The sequence below is a fragment of the Cicer arietinum genome, chromosome 5 (assembly GCF_000331145.2).
Source record: "Cicer arietinum cultivar CDC Frontier isolate Library 1 chromosome 5, Cicar.CDCFrontier_v2.0, whole genome shotgun sequence".
Taxonomy (NCBI): domain Eukaryota; kingdom Viridiplantae; phylum Streptophyta; class Magnoliopsida; order Fabales; family Fabaceae; genus Cicer; species Cicer arietinum.
The window spans coordinates 4,908,025-4,925,832 of record NC_021164.2 but is presented as its reverse complement, the minus strand read 5'-3'; the positions used below and the strand labels follow the sequence as shown (position 1 = coordinate 4,925,832).

The 17,808-nt window shown below is 35.2% G+C and overlaps 2 protein-coding genes across 10 annotated transcripts in view; both read left to right on the top strand.

The window, feature by feature from the left end:
* The window catches only part of LOC101489523 (ABC transporter C family member 12-like), a 57,542-nt gene extending 41,511 nt beyond the window's left edge, over window positions 1-16,031 (top strand). For 6 of the 9 annotated variants that reach the window (XM_073369208.1, XM_027334627.2, XM_073369206.1 and 3 more), the window contains 6 exons: window positions 218-541; window positions 877-955; window positions 6,843-6,964; window positions 14,019-14,264; window positions 15,267-15,655; window positions 15,746-16,031. In XM_073369208.1, coding sequence (XP_073225309.1) covers window positions 218-541; window positions 877-955; window positions 6,843-6,964; window positions 14,019-14,264; window positions 15,267-15,655; window positions 15,746-15,788 — 1,203 coding nt within the window. In that variant the 3' untranslated portion in view covers window positions 15,789-16,031. Of the gene's footprint in view, window positions 1-217; window positions 542-876; window positions 956-6,842; window positions 6,965-14,018; window positions 14,265-15,266; window positions 15,656-15,745 lie in introns of those variants that run through there. The other 3 variants (XM_012715640.3, XM_073369209.1, XM_027334632.2) reach the window with 3 other exon arrangements.
* LOC113786647 (ABC transporter C family member 12-like) lies at window positions 6,067-6,848 on the top strand. The gene has a single exon (XM_027334633.2). The coding sequence runs from the start codon at window positions 6,067-6,069 to the stop codon at window positions 6,721-6,723; it is 657 nt and encodes a 218-aa protein (XP_027190434.1). The 3' UTR covers window positions 6,724-6,848.
* Window positions 16,032-17,808: the final 1,777 nt, after the last annotated feature.

Genomic DNA, 17,808 nt, shown 5'->3' with positions numbered 1-17,808 from the left:
TTGTAAATAGAGATAGAATATTTGTAGTTATCTTATTTATTGTTTTTGAGCCTATATAAAGAGTCTATTGCATAGTTGATACACATGGTTTCAACTTTCAGCATATACCTTTCAGCATGGTTTCAACTTTCAGCATATGTAACTTACCACTAAATACCTTTCTGCTCTTCCTTCGGTTTTTGAAAAATGAAATGAATTTTTCCCTTGCTGCGTTCAGGTATCTGTGGCACTTGCAAACTCTTATTGGTTGATCATTTCAAGTCTTCGTGCTGCCAAAAGATTGCACGATGCGATGCTAGATAAAATTCTACGCACTCCAATGGTGTTCTTCCAGACCAATCCTGTTGGCCGCATAATTAATAGATTTGCGAAAGACACAGGAGACATAGATACCAATGTTTTTAATTTGGGGAATATGTTTCTTGGGCAAGTCTGGCAACTACTTTCAACATTTGTTCTTATAGGCACCGTCAGCACCATATCCTTGTGGGCTATAATGCCAATTCTGATATTTTTCTATGTTGCTTATATATTCTACCAGGTGTGTTCTATATCTTGCCTTTAATTTTAGGAATTGATAATTTTTTTAGGCATTCACACTAAGGGTGTGTTTGGATGGAGGATTTTGGAGAGGAGGGCAGGGGACAGTTTATTTTTAATTTATAAATTAAGGAAGCAATATAATGAATGATTTAAAGATAACTTCTAGGATTGAAATGTTTTATGATCATCTATTATGTTATTCTTTCAATTTTTTTAAATCTCAAATATATACCAAAATATAGTCAACCCTCCAGACTCCGGATTCGAACATTCTCTTAGTGATCATGGTTGATGGAATTAACTAATCTTTCATATTAATATCATGCCTAATAGAGCACAGCTCGAGAAGTGAAGCGCATGGATTCCATTACAAGGTCTCCTGTTTATGCACATTTTGGAGAATCTTTGAATGGTTTGTCAAGCATTCGCGCTTACAAAGCTTACGACAGGATTTCAAACTGCGGAACTTTCTTATTTTATTTTCTGTATCTTTACAATAATACAAAGCAGAATTTATACAGACTAGGAGATTAAGGCTGGGCGCTAATCTAGCCTAAGAATTAGGGAAGTTATTCTCCTCATAATTGCTAATTCTAATAAGATAGGAAAGGCTAGGAATTAGCTAATACTAATCTATATTTAATGGACATACAGCTGTCATCAAACTGTACAAAACAAAATCTGTTGATTCTCCTTAATTAGCGTCAATCTTCAACACTCCCCCTCAATCTGGGTGGTAGATATCTATCATACCCAGATTGGACCTGATAGTTTCGTATGTGTGCCTTGAAAGTGCCTTTGTTAGAATGTCTGCTGTTTGTCTGTTTGATGAGATGTGGTTAACACTTATGATCTCATGATCAATTTTCTCCTTAATGAAGTGTTTGTCTATTTCCACATGCTTTGTTCTATCATGGTGAACCGGGTTTTTTGCAATACTTATAGCTGCCTTGTTGTCACAAAGTATTCTCATAGTGTAGTTAGTAGGAATTTTGATCTCATCCAACATTCGTTTGAGCCAAATCCCTTCACAAATTCCTTGTGCCATAGCTCTGAATTCAGCTTCTGCACTACTTCTAGCGACCACAGATTGTTTCTTACTTCTCCATGTTACCAAGTTTCCCCATACAAAGGTGCAATAGCCTGTGGTGGATTTCCTGTCAGATAAACTCCCTGCCCAATCTGAGTCGGTATAAACTTCAATTCCCTGGTTGTGGCTCTTCTGGAAATAGAGCCCGCGGCCAGGTGTACCCTTTAGGTATTGAAGGATTCTATTTAGAGCCTTCATGTGAGTCTCAGTTGGGTTGGACATGTAGCGACTAGCCAAGCTCACAGCAAAACCAATATCTGGTCTAGTGTGAGTTAGATAGATTAGTTTTCCAACTAAGCTTTGGTATCTATCCTTATCAGCAGGTACACTTTCTTCTTCACTTTGTTTCATGGGTTCTACCGGAGTATTGGCAACTTTGCATCCAAGCATCCCTGTTTCTTTGAGTAAATCCAAAGTGTATTTCCTTTGAGAAACACAAATACCATCCCTTGTCCGAGCAATTTCCATTCCTAGAAAGTACTTGAGTTGGCCCAAATCTTTGACTTCAAATTCTTCGGTTAAGATACTCTTGAGGTGGCTGATTTGATCATGATCATCTCCTGTAATAACAATATCATCAACATAGACAATAAATAAGGCTATTCTTCCCTCCGGAGAGTGCTTAACAAACATAGTGTGGTCTGTTTGGCATTGGGCAAAGCCATCTTCCCTGACAACTCTTGTTAGTCTATCAAACCATGCTCTTGGAGATTATTTCAAGCCATAGAGGGATTTATGGAGTTTGCATACCATGTTTGAGGTGTCATGTGATTCAAGCCCGGGAGGTATTTGCATATACACCTCCTCTTCTAGCTCACCGTTTAGGAAGGCATTCTTTATATCTAATTGGTGTAGGGGCCAATCTAGATTTGCTGCCAATGATAATAGGACCCGGACTGAGTTGAGTTTTGCCACAGGTGCAAAGGTCTCTTCATAGTCCACTCCATATGATTGTGTAAATCCCTTTGCAACTAATCGGGCCTTGTACCTGTTTATACTCCCATCAGCATTGTGTTTAACCGAAAAGATCCACTTGCATCCCACTGGTTTCTTCCCTTCAGGTATTGTGGTGATTTCCCATGTGCCATTTTTTACCAGTGCTTGGACTTCTTCAGTTACAGCTGCTGCCCATTCAGGTTTCTGTAGAGCTTCTTGAACATTCCTTGGAATTTCTATGTTGTCAATGGCTGCTACAAATGATCTGTAGTTTTGTGATAATTTTCCATAGGAAACACAATTCTCAATAGGGTGTTGAGTGCAAGTTCTCACCCCTTTTCTTACAGCAATAGGAATATCAATATCAACAGTGTCAAGATTCACAAGGAGTTTAGAGTTTGGGACAACGTTACCTGTAGGGATTTCATTTTCTGGAATCTGGTGAGACTCATGGCTTTGCGGTGGAGCTGTGCTAGGCTCTACTTCCTTCCTCCTTCTTCTTTCATAAGTTTTCCAACTTCCTTCGTGTGTACCTTGATTATGTTGGGTTGTTCCAATTTCATTGTTTTTTCCATTTTCTGCCTCGGCCACTGCTTCAGTTTCTGTTTGATTATGTTGGGTTGTTCCAATTTCATTGTTTTTTCCATTTTCTGCCTCGGCCACTGCTTCAGTTTCTGTTACAACAACCGGTTCAGGTTCTGCTGTCCTTTCAGCTGGGATAGGGGCAGTTTCTGTTTGTTCAAACATCCAAGGTTGGTATTCTAAAGTTTCAATTGGATATGTGTGTACTTGCTCCCCCTGAATGCCAACTTTGGGGTAGTATGGTTGGTTCTCAAAGAAGGTTACATCCATGGTGTGGTAGAATTTTTTGGTGATGGGTGAGTAACATCTGTACCCTTTTTGGTGAGGTGAGTAACCAAGAAAAATGCACTTGATAGATTTGGGGTCAAGTTTACTACGGTGTGGGTTGTGGTTGTGGACGAAGGATGAGCATCCAAAAATCTTTAAGGGAATGGAGGTGAGTATTTTGCTGGTTGGGAAGAAGATTTGGAGTGTGGAGAGGGGGGTCTTGAGGTTAAGGATCCGGGAAGGCATTCTATTTATAAGGTGTGTTGCCGAAAGGACAGCTTCCCCCCAAAACTGGTTCGGGACATTTGTGGCTAACATGATTGATCTAGTTACTTCCAAAATATGTCTATTCTTTCTTTCCGCAACTCCGTTTTGTTGTGGAGTGTCCACACAAGAGCTTTGGTGAACAATGCCAACTTTTTGTAGGTAAGAACTTAGAATCGAATTGTAGTACTCACAACCATTGTCAGTTCTAAGCACTTGGATCTTGTTGTGAAATTGAGTTTGCACCATGTTGTGGAAAACCTCAAAGATCCTTCCTACTTCTGATTTCTCTTTCATTAAAAATACCCAGGTAACACGAGTGTGATCGTCAATGAACGTGACAAACCATCTAGAACCAGTAACATTCTTAATGCGTGATGGTCCCCATACATCACTATGAATTAGGGCGAAAGGTTGGGATGGCTTATAGGGTTGGGGTGGGTATTGGCTACGTGTATGTTTGGACAATTGACAAATTTCACACTGAAAATGCTTCTGATTTTTATTGAATAAAGAAGGAAATAATTTTTCCAGATACATGAAATTTGGGTGGCCTAATCGATAGTGCCATAACATTACAGGATTGTCACTACTTGGAACACTAGCTGCTGCATATGACTGGTTCTTGAGTCCTCTTTCTAATTCTTCAGCTTGAAGTAGGTAGAGTCCAGCACACTCTTTAGCACTGCCAATCGTCTTCCCCGACTCCAAAATCTGAAATTCACACAAGTTAGGAGAAAATTTAGTAACACATTTCAAATCTCTTGTGATTTTGCTAATGGACAGCAAGTTGCAATCAAGTTTTGGCACATATAGAACATATTCTAGTGTAATATTAGGTGACAAAATAATTGATCCTGTACCCATGACCTTAGAATGTGTGCCATCTGCTATTCGGACAGTGCAGTTAAATGGATAAGGAGAATAACTAGTAAACAAATTAAAATTTCCAGTCATGTGATCTGAAGCCCCTGAGTCAACAATCCATGACTTTGTTTTTCCCATGCTAGTATTTAGAGCATGTGAGACATTCCCTCTCTGAGCCACTACAGCCGTACCACCTTTTTCTGTAGAGAGCATGGTTTGTTTGAAGATTTTTTGTAAAGCCTCCATTTGTTCCTTGTTAAATGGAAATGAAGTAGATTTTACCTCAGCTTCTTGGTAGTTAAAAATTGCGTTGCCTCTGCTGTCCCTGCTTTTGAATTGCTTGGCTTCTGGGGGTTTTCCATGTATAACCCAACATATTTCTTGTGTATGGCCTGGTTTCTTGCAGTGATCACACCAGGGACGATTTTTCTTTTGAAATGGCCGAATTTGGTTTCCTCTTGCAGCCATTGCTGAGCTCTCGGTGGGAGGTGTTGAGGTGGCATTTCCCAACATGAGTTTCCTCCTGCTCTCTTCTCTCCTTACTTCTGAAAAGGCTTCCCGAATTTTGGGAAGAGGTTTGGTTCCAAGGATCCTTCCACGGACTTCATCAAGGTCCTTGTTTAGTCCCAATAGGAACATGTAGATTCTGTCCTTCTCCACCAGCTCTTTGAATTTTTTCTTATCCCCTGGACAGTCCCATGTGACTTCTTCATATACATCTAGTTGTTGCCAATGTCTACTAAGTGTATTAAAATACTCAGTAACAGAAGATTCTCCTTGTCGAAGGTTGTGTAGAATGCTTCTTATCTCAAATATGGCAGAGGTATTGTCCACATTTGAATATGTTTCCTTCACAGCATCCCATATCTCCTTTGCCGAATCATAGAACATGAAATTTTCACCAATTTCGTTGGTCATGGTGTTGAGCAGCCATGACATTACTTGGCTATTCTCAAGTTTCCATTTTTGAAGGGTGGCATCTCCTTCTTGGGGACATTTTGTGTCTCCTGTGATGTAGTCTTCTCTCCCTTTTCCTTGAAGGAAGATCTTGACTGATCTTACCCATTGGGTATAGTTTTGACCATTTAATTTATGGCCAGTGATGAGATGACTGAGCCCATCATGTGAACTGGTCGGAAATGATCCAGTTTCCATCTTTGGCTGTTTGTCGGAAGGTTCACCCATTGCTGGCGGCGCTAGGGTTTTCTTAGGGATGGATCAGATCGAGCTCTGATACCATGCGGAACTTTCTTATTTTATTTTCTGTATCTTTACAATAATACAAAGCAGAATTTATACAGACTAGGAGATTAAGGCTGGGCGCTAATCTAGCCTAAGAATTAGGGAAGTTATTCTCCTCATAATTGCTAATTCTAATAAGATAGGAAAGGCTAGGAATTAGCTAATACTAATCTATATTTAATGGACATACAGCTGTCATCAAACTGTACAAAACAAAATCTGTTGATTCTCCTTAATTAGCGTCAATCTTCAACACAAACATCAATGGACAATTCATGGATAACAATATCAGATTCACTCTTGTGAATACTAGTTCGAACCGTTGGTTGACAATACGATTAGAAAGCTTAGGAGGTCTCCTGATTTGGTTGATAGCAACATTTGCTGTCTTACAAAATGCAAGATCAGAAAACCCTGCAAAGATGGCATCTACAATGGGTCTACTTCTAAGTTATACATTGAACATAACAAATCTTTTAAGTGGTGTCCGAAGACAAGCAAGTAAAGCTGAAAATAGTTTGAATTCGGTCGAACGTATTGACACATATATAAATTTAGAAACTGAGGGTCTTGGTATAATTGAGACAAATCGTCCACCACCCGGATGGCCAACGTCAGGATCAATCGAGTTTGAGAATGTTGTTCTTAGTTATAGGCCTGAACTTCCACCAGTCTTGCATGGATTGTCTTTTACGGTACCTTCGACTGAGAAGATAGGTGTAGTTGGAAGAACTGGTGCAGGAAAGTCTAGCATCCTTAATGCATTATTTCGAATTGTTGAACTACAAAGTGGAAGAATCATTATTGATGGATGTGATATTTCTACATTTGAACTAGCTGATTTGCGAAGAGTTCTTACTATCATACCTCAATCACCAGTTCTTTTCTCCGGTATGAACTATAACCATAAATCTTATTCTATATTTAGTTAATCAAGGGTAAGTTTAATTTTGATCCACTGTCTGCAAAATTTTGATTCATTGTGAATAAACATTCTCTATGAATTTGAATATAACATTTCTGTTCTGAAAACTGTCATTCTATCTTTTAGGAACCGTTCGTTTCAATCTTGATCCATTTAACGAACACAATGATGCTGACCTTTGGGAAGCTTTGGAAAGGGCACACTTGAAGGATGTCATAAGAAGAAATTCATGTGGTCTAGATGCTCAGGTACATTGATTATTATGGTATAAATTTGCTCATTGAGGTTGCTCATATTATTCAGAAATGATATTTGAACATCAATTTGGAACAACAAAGTTAGAAATTTTTTTAAATAGTTAACGAAGTGTTAATGCAGTTCACCCACCTTGTGTGCCCAACTGATTCTCCCACGGAGATTAATCATAGCTACACGGCAGTGGATACTGTTTGTAAAAATGGTTTGATGCCTTTCTCATTGTTATTCCTCGTATAAATAGAGATTATAGTCTATACAGGTAATTACAACAAATAATTACAATTAATGAGAAAAAATCAATTTCTAATTTGTGTAACTTATTCTAGAGACAAATTGATAAATATAATTAATGAGGTAAATCAATTCCTAATTCACATCCCCCTCAAATTGATGTGGCTGGTCAAATAGCATCAATTTGTTAACAAGAAACTGATGGCGCAGACGAGGAACAACTTTGGTAAGAACATCTACAACCTGCAATTGAGTGTTGACATGCGGAAGTGAAATAATATGATTATCATAGGCCTCCCTAATAAAATGACAATCTACTTCAATATGCGTTGTGCGCTCATGAAAAACTGCATTGGCAACAATTTGAATGGCACTTGTAATTGTATTGTCAGCAAAGAGAGATGTTGGCTCTGTTTGAAGAAACCCAAGTTCAGACAAAAGACCACAAAGCCAAATTATTTCAGAACAAGCAGTAGACATGGCACGATACTCAGATTTAGTAGAGGATTTAGAGACTCTTGATTGCTTCTTACTTTTCCATGAGATCAACGAAGAAACATGCACTAATCGGGGACATATCGTCGATTGTCAAGACACCCGGCCCAATCAGCATCACTGTAAACAATCAATGTAGGAGGTGTGCCAATAGGAAAGAACAAACCCCGTTGAGAGGTACCTTTCAAGTAGCGAATTATACGACGGACAACTACTAAGTGAAGATTATGAGAAGAGTGCATGAACTTACTTACCTGTTGGACAGCAAACGATATGTCATACTGCAGAGGTGCGGTGAATGAACAAAGGGGAGTCATATTGACTCTGAGTAAAACAGAACTCAAGTAAAGTGGAATGAAACTTCTCATACCATGCTCTGGGAGTCTTTTTTAAACCATACAAAGAGCGTTTGAGTTTGCACATACCCATAGATGAAGAGAATATGCCCTTAGGAGGAATCATATAAATATCTTCAGTTAGATCACCATGAAGAAATGCTTTCTTCAAATCCATCTGATGAAGAGTCCACCCATTGGAAGCAGCTATAGAGAGCACAGTTCGAATAGTTGTCATTTTGGCAACGGGTGCAAATGTCTCATCATAACAAATGCCATATTCCTGCTTGTTTCCTAAGGCAACCAATCGAGCCTTGTAATGGTTGAGGGAACCATCAAAATTCAATTTCACAAATACACCCATTTGCAGCCTATGGCTTTGATATGAGGAGGACAAGAGACAATATCCCATGTGAAATTATTTTGAAGAGTTCCTCGTTCATTGCTTTTATCCATCGCACATCTTTAACAACCCCTGAGTAGCAATTAGGAATAGATAAGCTAGAGAGAGGTAGACAGAGAGTGACTATACCCCATAAATGCACATTGAACAAATTGTGCTTCAAGCTTATGCCTTTCAAACGGAGGTAGGTGAACAAAACATACATATCCAAAAGTATGTAAAGCACTATAATTAGGGTGAGTTCTAAAAATACGAAAGAAAGGAGAATCAAAATCAATAATCGTAGAAGGGGTGATTGGTTAAGAAAACTATTGTGGATAGAGCCTCCAACCAAAACCTAGAGGGTACGGAAGCTTGGAGAAGTAAGGTGTGCGTCACATCAAGAAAATGACGATTCTTGCGTTCTGGCATCCCATTTTGTTCGGGGTATTGGGACAAGAACATTGAGACAAAATGCTTTTCTATTGAAGGTACTCTTGAAACTCGTAAGATATATTCACCACCAGAGTCAGAGCGAAGAATTTTAATACTTGTTTGAAACTGATTTTCAACATATGTCAAAAATTTCTTAAACATAGAAAGATTGAAGAACTTCATGAACAGCGTATGGTCTGATTGTCGCTGCATATGTCCTTGCCTTTTGACAGACCGAGTAAATTTTTCAAACCAAGCCCTTGGGGATTGCTTGAGGCCATAAAGGGATTTTTGTAGTTTGCACATTTGAACCAAACTTATCTTCAAAGCCAAGTGGACTATCCATGTATACTTTCTCCTCCAAATCACCATTTAGGAAAACATTTTTAACATCAAGTTGGTTAAGAGACCAATCTAAATTCACCGCCAAAGACAAGAGAACTCTAATAGTGTTTAATTTGGCAACAGGAGTAAAAGTTTCTAAGAAATCAATGTCATATGTCTGAGTAAACCCTTTAGCAACCAAGTGTGCCTTGTATCTTTCAACTGTGTTATCAGAATTATATTTCACAGTAAATACTCATTTACAGCCAACGGTATTCTTTCCTGTAGATAACGTCATGACTCTCGAAGTTTGATTCTTCTTAAGAGCTCTCATCTCCTCAAGAACAGCTTCTTTCCACTTTGGAATTTTTAGAGCCTCCTATATATTTTTTGGAATTTCTACAGCAGACAACTTAGAGGTAAATGCAGCAAATGAATAAGACAATTTTGAGTAGGACACATAATTAGAGTGCATATCTAACAGGTTTTCTAATTGCAATACGAAGGTCTATATTAAGATACTCGACATGACTCTTAAGAACAGAAGAAGACTTACCTGTATCAAGATGATATGTTGGATTATCTATTGGTTCGGAATCTTGGAAGGGTTGGAGAATAGGTCCTTCATTTCTCTGTTTATGGTTTCGTCTTTCAAAGACATTTCTCTTCCAAGCAGGGTCAATGGTAGTAAATCTGCTTTGTGTCTCTTTATCTGAGTCATTATGTTGTGGCATTTCAGGTGGTCCTTCATTATTATTGAGATCAAGAATTTGATCATTGCCATTTTAATTTTAAATTGTCGCCCCCCTAATCTGTCGAAACCTCATTCATAAGTGGATTGAGTTCCAATATGGGTTCTTGAGCATTTTCTTTTGGTACATCAATATAAGTCTCCGAATTTTGTGTCAACACTATATCGGTTAAAGTAATGATGTTTTCAAAAGTAAATAATGAATCTTCCTTAAAATTTCCCCCTAAAGATGAATCTTCCTTAAAAAAGGTTGATTTTCAACAAAAGTTACATCCATGGTTACAAAAATTCTTTTTGATTTTGGTTCAAAACACCGATACCCCTTCTGAGTTGGAGAGTAACTGGTAAACACATTTTATTGCTCGTGGCTCGAGTTTGTCAAGTTGTTTATGTTCATGAACAAAAGCAGTGCAACCAAAAACTTTTAGTGGCAAATCAACAAAGACACTAGTCCAGAGGAGTATGAAAAACATCAAGAGGGGTATGAAAATCTAAAACTTTAGATCGCATTCGATTAATTAAATATGATGCAGTTAAAACAGCTTCATCCAACAAATATTTTGGAACCTTATTTGAAAATAGTAAAGCTCTAGAAACCTCAAGAAGATGCCTATTCTTTCTCTCTGCAATTCCATTTTGTTGGGGTGTATTAACACAAGAACTTTGATGAACAACCTCATTTGCAAGAAAAAAATCGATCAACAATATATTAAAATATTCCTTACCATTGTCACTTCTGGAGACTTGAATATTTGTTTGGTATTGAGTGTGCATCATTTTAAAGAAATTTTTTACAACCTGTCCAACTTCCGATTTTTCAATCAATAGATAAACCCAACAAATTCTAGTATGATCATCAATAAAGTTATAAATCATTTTTTATTAGAAAATGTGTTTATTCTATTAGGACCCAAACATCACTACAAATAACTGCAAATGGTTTTGATTGTTTATATGGTTGTGTAGAAAAAGAAAAACAGTGATGTTTAGCAAATTCACAAGTTTCACAATGAAATAAAGACAGATCCTTCTTAGAAAATAATTTAGGAAACAAATCTTTCAAATACGGAAAACTAGGATGTCCTAACCGTAAATGCCATAACATAATATCATCATTATTAAAAGAAACAAAAATAGATTCAAAGCAGATACTCGTTTTTTGTTGGTCTTTGAAGTTGAATCTATTGTCAAGATAATAGAGTCCTCCACTCTCCTTAGCATTGCCTTAAAAGTTCAATGAGAATGAAAGAAGTTAGCTTGGCAATTTATATCCTTTGTTAATTTAGTAATGGATAACAAATTACATGATAAATTGGGAACATGTAAGACATCTTTTAAGGTTAACACAGGTGACAGAATAACAGAACCTTTCCCTGCAATGGCTAAAAAAGAGTCATCTGCAATTTTAATTTTGTGGTTACCTGCACAAGGACTATAAGAAGAAAACAGACTTGACTCCCCAGTCATATAATCAGTAGCACCAGAATCGATAATCCAAGTATGGTTGGGAGTGACACTAAGTAGAGTTGTATTTGGAAAATTACCTCTCTGAGCAATAGAGCAAGAAGGAGTTTAAGACTCAAGGAGTTTGTACAATTGATCTAATTGTTCCTTGGTGAAAGGAGATGGGCTTGAAGGAGACTGCTTCTCTTGAACAGAGGTACTAGCTTGGAGGGCATGACCTTCGTTTCCTCCTTTTTTCTTCCAATTTAGAGGTTTTCCATGGAGCTTCCAACATGTATCACGTGTGTTCCATGGACGTTTGCAATGTTCGCATCATGGTTTCTTGCCATCTCTCTTCCTGTCTTCATTCTTAGTGACTAGGGCAGAGCTTTCAACCTCAACAACAGAAGGTGACTTACCCATCATAACACCTTGTCTCGCCTCTTCTCTTCTAACTTCTGAGAGCGCTTCCCAAAGTGATGGCAATGGAATCTTTTCCAATATTCTGCCTCGGACTTCATCAAGCCGCTTATTAAGCCCAACCAAGAACATGAATACTTGGTCGTTCTCCTATCTCTTAAGAAACAAAACACTATTCTCACAGCACTTCCAATGATCATCATAGCAAAGATCCAATTCTTGTCATAGTGTCATCAACTCATTTTAATATGTAGTGGCATCTCTATCTCCTTTTTTTGGCATGCCAAAATCGTGATTTGAGATCGAAAATTTGACAAGAATTTTGAATATCAGAATATGTTTCTTTGAAAGCATCCCAAACTTCTTTCGCAGTAGGCAAAAACATAAAAGGTTTTCTAATCGCTGATTCCATATTACTAAGCTGCCAAACGATAATAATAGAGTTATTAGATTTCCAAAACCTGTAATTCGGATCAGTTGTGGCAGGCATTTGCACCTCTCCTGTGAGGAAATCATATTTTCCCTTACCGTCTAGTATCAATCTTGCGTTTTGGGACCATTCGACATAATTTTTTTCATTGAGGGTCTGGATTTCAATCTTGAGGGAATTAGAAGTTCCCTCATGGCCAAAAAAATTGGAAAAACCATTGTTAGATACACCATTGTCATTGCCGCCTGGGCCATTGCCACTGCCACTGCCTAAACCAATGTTGTCGGCGTTGTTGACTGACTACTTTTGATTTTCACCCAAACCACCGTTGCTGCTGCCACCGCCGCTACCCATAAGGGCACCTTCCATGGGGTGTAAAAAACAAATACCTTTATCTCAATTGGTTAGAACGTTGTGGCTGTTAACCACAAGGTTGAAGGTTCAACCCTTTTAGTTTTGGAACCCCAAACCCCACTAGGTTGTGGGAAGCTTTACATAACCCTAACTAAGAGCTCTTGATACCATGAAGAAAGTAAAAGACAAAATATTTTCATATTTTATTATTATAGCCCTAAGCTGTTTATATAGGAAAAGAAATTACAATAGTAATACTGAGTAATAATGACAGAATCATAAAATAAAAATAGACAGAATAATATAAAATAAAAGAGAATCAAATTTGATTTCCCTTGATTTTTCAACAATATGCTTCAAATAATTCCACATTTCTTGGGCAGTTGAGAAAGTACAGGATCAGTAGTACTGAGAATCCAAGAAATAATTTGAGCATATTTGATTTCCCACGCATCTAAAACAACTTTCTCCGTTGGTGCTTTAGAAACCCCATCCAAATGACTCCATAATCCTTTCCTTTTGACATACATCTTGAGTTAAAATTCCCAAATTTCGTAGTTCTTGCCGGTGAAACGAACACAAAAATTGTCTCGTTCTTTTTCTGAGGCCATGAAATCTTCAAACAATAGCAACAAAAGAGAAAAAAAATCGAACCAAATTGAGTATAGATTTTCACAGAGGCTGAACCGAGCTGTGAACCCAAATGAAAATTCACGATCGAGAGCAGCAAACCAAAAGAGAACACCATTGAGAACAGCAACAAGTCGTGAATCAGACGCAAAAGTGACACGCACGATGAAGACGATGAGAAAGCTCGAACACGATGAGAACAATGAGTACTCGTAAACAATGAGAACTTGTGAAGATTGGACGCGCAGACAGAAATAATCGCGCTCACACAATGACCGTGAAACTGAGATGGTACGAAGGCAAGACTTACGAAAGAACCACAAGGAACGACCAGAGCGTCGCTGAAAAAAAAATACAATCTCAACCAAGAAATCACAGGTTTGATCGAGAGGCTGATACCATGTCAGTAAAAATGGTTTGATGTCTTCCTCATTGTTATTTCGCGTATATATAGAGATTATAGTCTAAATAGATAATTACAACCAATAATTACAATTCATGAGAACAAATCAATTTCTGATTTGTGTAACTTATTCTAGGGACAAATTGATAAATGTAATTAATGAGGTAAATCAATTCCTAATTCACATATACTTTCTTTGTACCTATAATAACATGGTTATAAGAAAATAGTGGAACATGTTTTTGTACTTAAGATAACAGTCATCGAAACTTTGTTAAGAAAATTGTTTCCAACAATTTTTAGTTCAATTGTAAAATTCTAGCAAATATATAATTGGTTTGTCTTAGTGATTTTGAAAATTTCAATGGAAAACAAGAAGCATGACAAGGTAATCTCTTACGTTGAACAAAGGTTTCTGAGGGAGGAGACAATTTCAGTGTTGGACAGAGGCAGCTATTAAGTCTAGCTAGAGCGTTGCTAAGAAGATCAAAGATTCTTGTCTTGGATGAAGCTACGGCTGCTGTTGATGTTAGAACAGATGCTCTTATACAGAAAACTATCAGACAAGAATTTTATTCATGCACAATGCTCATCATTGCTCACAGATTGAATACAATCATCGACTGCAATCGGATTCTGTTGCTAGATACTGGCAAGGTACTTCATCCTAGTTGCATGAGCTACAAATATTCTATTATTGTATGTTGCACTTATATTGGTTCAATGGAAATGAGTTAGTAAAAAAAGATTGTCCATATACATCACACTAACTTTTAATTTGGTCCCTATATAAAAAAGTTTTCAATTTAGTCCCTGTATGCACTCATTTTTAATTTATTTTTGGATAAATACTTGTCACCCTTATTTGGTAGACTTAAATTTAAATATCCAAGAATGTTGGTGTGGCCTAAGTCCTAATAAATAAGTATTTTATCTTGTGACCCTTTGATGTATCTTAGGATCCAAACAACTACATTCAAATGACTATCACACTGTGATTTGAAAACTGACTGGAAAGACAATGTCTGGTCGGGTTATAGGGAGACAGTTTAAATGAAACTTCTATATCGGCATGGGTCAGTGCTCACTGTGGCTGTAACCCTAAAATATCTGAAAAAGGGGGTTCAAACCAGAGTATTTGTGTGGTCTGTCCATAAAAATAAGTCATTTTCTTGATGATCCTTTGATATATATATTAGAATTCGAACAACTGCATTCTGGTGATATAGACCTCTTATATTTTTACATAATAGAGAGAGGTGTATGTGTCATTTATGTATATTTTTTTGTCTTATCCCTTTGGTTCTCAAGGAAAATGTAACTTGGTAATTTAGTGTTCGGCCGAAAAGTATGTAAAGTTTGATCAATAATTGTTCCAGCTATGATTCAAACTCGTTTTTTCACAAACTATTTATCCTTAACTGAAGTTCATTAACTAGTTGCACACGGCCACTTGGTTAAAACATTTTCATATATCAACCAAATTGAAAATGAATTTCACAAATAAGGATCAAAGTTACATGTATTTTAACCAAAAGACTGAATGAAGTTAAATCATTCTAAATGAAGGAGAATTTTCTTTTTCCAATCAATTAGTAATTAATCTCAATTCAGTTTTGATGATTCAATATCAAGATTCATCTTCTTGTATATTTTCAGGTTCTTGAATACAGTTCACCCGAGAAACTCTTACAAAATGAAGAAACTGCATTCTACAAGATGGTACAAAGCACTGGACCTGTAAATGCTGAGTACTTATGTAGCTTAGTATTTGGAAGGACGGAGAACAATTCCAATGAATATAACAAGGAGCTGGAAATCCATACGAAACCGTTAGCATCTATCCATTGGAATACTGCAACTCAATTTGCAATAGCTACTACTCTTTCTTCATTACAACACCTTCAAAGTCCAAATACAAAAGACAAGAAAGACATACATAATATAACAAAGAATGCAGTAACAACACTTCAGGAAGTTCTTGAAGGAAAGCATGGTGAAAGTATAGAAGAGACATTGACAAAATATCATGTTCCTATAGATAGATGGTAGTCTACCCTCTATAAAGTTATTGAAGGTAAACATAATAGTTATGGTAGAAAATAATGGAATAATACTTCCTTGTTTCTATTACTCAGTGTTTTCGAGCCGGACCGACCAGTTCAACCAGGAATCAGCTAGTCCGCCGGTTGGTTCAACCACGGTCGGTGCTCAGTCTATTAGAAATAGATCGAACCAGGTTCAACCGGTTATGCTTTTCTGTTTATCTCCAAAAAAGTAATATTACATTACATAATCGTTAGTTTAGATTGAATATCAGTGTAAAAAAATTTACATTGTGAATGTATAGTTATTAAACTCTTGTAAGTTGAACAAAAATATTTCTACTGAGTCAAAAATAAATGTTTAATAATCATTTTACTTTCTGTATGAGTTTTTCTATTTTGAAGTACTATAAGTTATATCTATTTCATTATAAAACCTACTATATATGTTTCAATCTGCAATTATTAATTTCTAACCATATGCTCAAAATAAGATAACTTTCAACAGCTAGAACCTGATTTTGAAGGGAGATCCTTTGACTAATATACAAATCTTGAAAATGGGATATAGAGAGTTACAAGCAATCAAATCTTAGAGAGATATAGTTGCAAACACAAGATTCTTCATATTGTTTTAATTCTACTTTTTACTCTGAATTCTATATTTTGTGTTCTCATCTGAATGTGATTTAATACTGATTTAATACTCAACTAGATTATAGCCCGCACGCTGCGCGGATATTAATTAATTAATTTTATAAGATTCATAAGTAATATTTTATGTATTATAAATATAGTTATCTTATAATATTACTTTATTGATTTGTAATAATTGAATATGATTAGGAAAATTAAAATGAAGGAAAATCATGTTTATCACAATCATCTAATTTAATTTTTAAAATATTTTATAAAATTCGTATGATAACTTATTATATAGAATAATTGTTTGACTCATTGTACTTCGATTATTAATTTATTTTCAACATATAATGGTACTTGTAGTTATTTGATGAAATAAAATGTAAAACACAAACCCAAAAATATGATGTAAAAAATGTTAATGTTGAATTATATTGTAGCGTAGCTAAATTTATTTGTTTTATTAGTATGATGTTTTAATTGCGAGCATGAGAAGTTGTTATAAAAAAAAATTATTTAATATATTTCATCAAGAGTTTGTAAAAAAAAATAAGTTGTTGTGACATCGGAAGTCTATTTTAAATATATATAATAGATAATAGATTTTAATAATTGGAAATAATTTTTTATATATTCGTATTTTATTATTATTTTTAATGAATTTGTGTATTTTCTATCAAATAAAATATATATTTTTATTTTATAAAATGTTACTACAAAAATGGATTGACATAAATGGACTGACTTTAATGAGTAATTGAATTTTTAACGTATTTAATCATTACTCTGTAATAATATAATTGTTCATGAAAGGAGGATTATATAATGAGTATTTATGTCCATTATTAGCGATTAGGTGGTTTTTTTCAATTGAATTTAATGACTAAAAATATAAATTATTACCATTGATAAATGACTAATAATATTATAAAATAATTTATCAATTTATTATAAAATAACTTATAAAATAATTTGATAATAATATAAATTATAAATTATTATCAAATTGTAAAGTAATTTATAAATTATAAATTTATTATAAATAATTGAAAAATTATTTTTTAAGTTTATAAGTTTTATAAGTAATATTTTATGTATTATAAATATAGTTATCTTATAATATTACTTTATTGATTCGTAATAATTGAATATGATTAGGAAAACTAAAATGAAGAAAAATCATGTTTATCACAATCATTTAATTTAATTTTTAAAATATGTTGTAAAATTCGTATGATAACTTATTATATAGGATAATAGTTTGACTCATTGTAGTTTGATTGTCAATTTATTTTTCCACATATAATGGTATTTGTATTTATTTGATAAAATAAAATGTAATATACAAACCCAACAATAAGATGTAAAAATTTAAAAGTATAATTGACTATTTAATATTTTTTTATTTTAAAAAAAATGTTAATGTTGAATTATATTGTAGAACATATAATGATAATTTGTGTATTTTCTGTCAAGTAGAATATATATTTTTATTTTATAAAATATTACTAAAA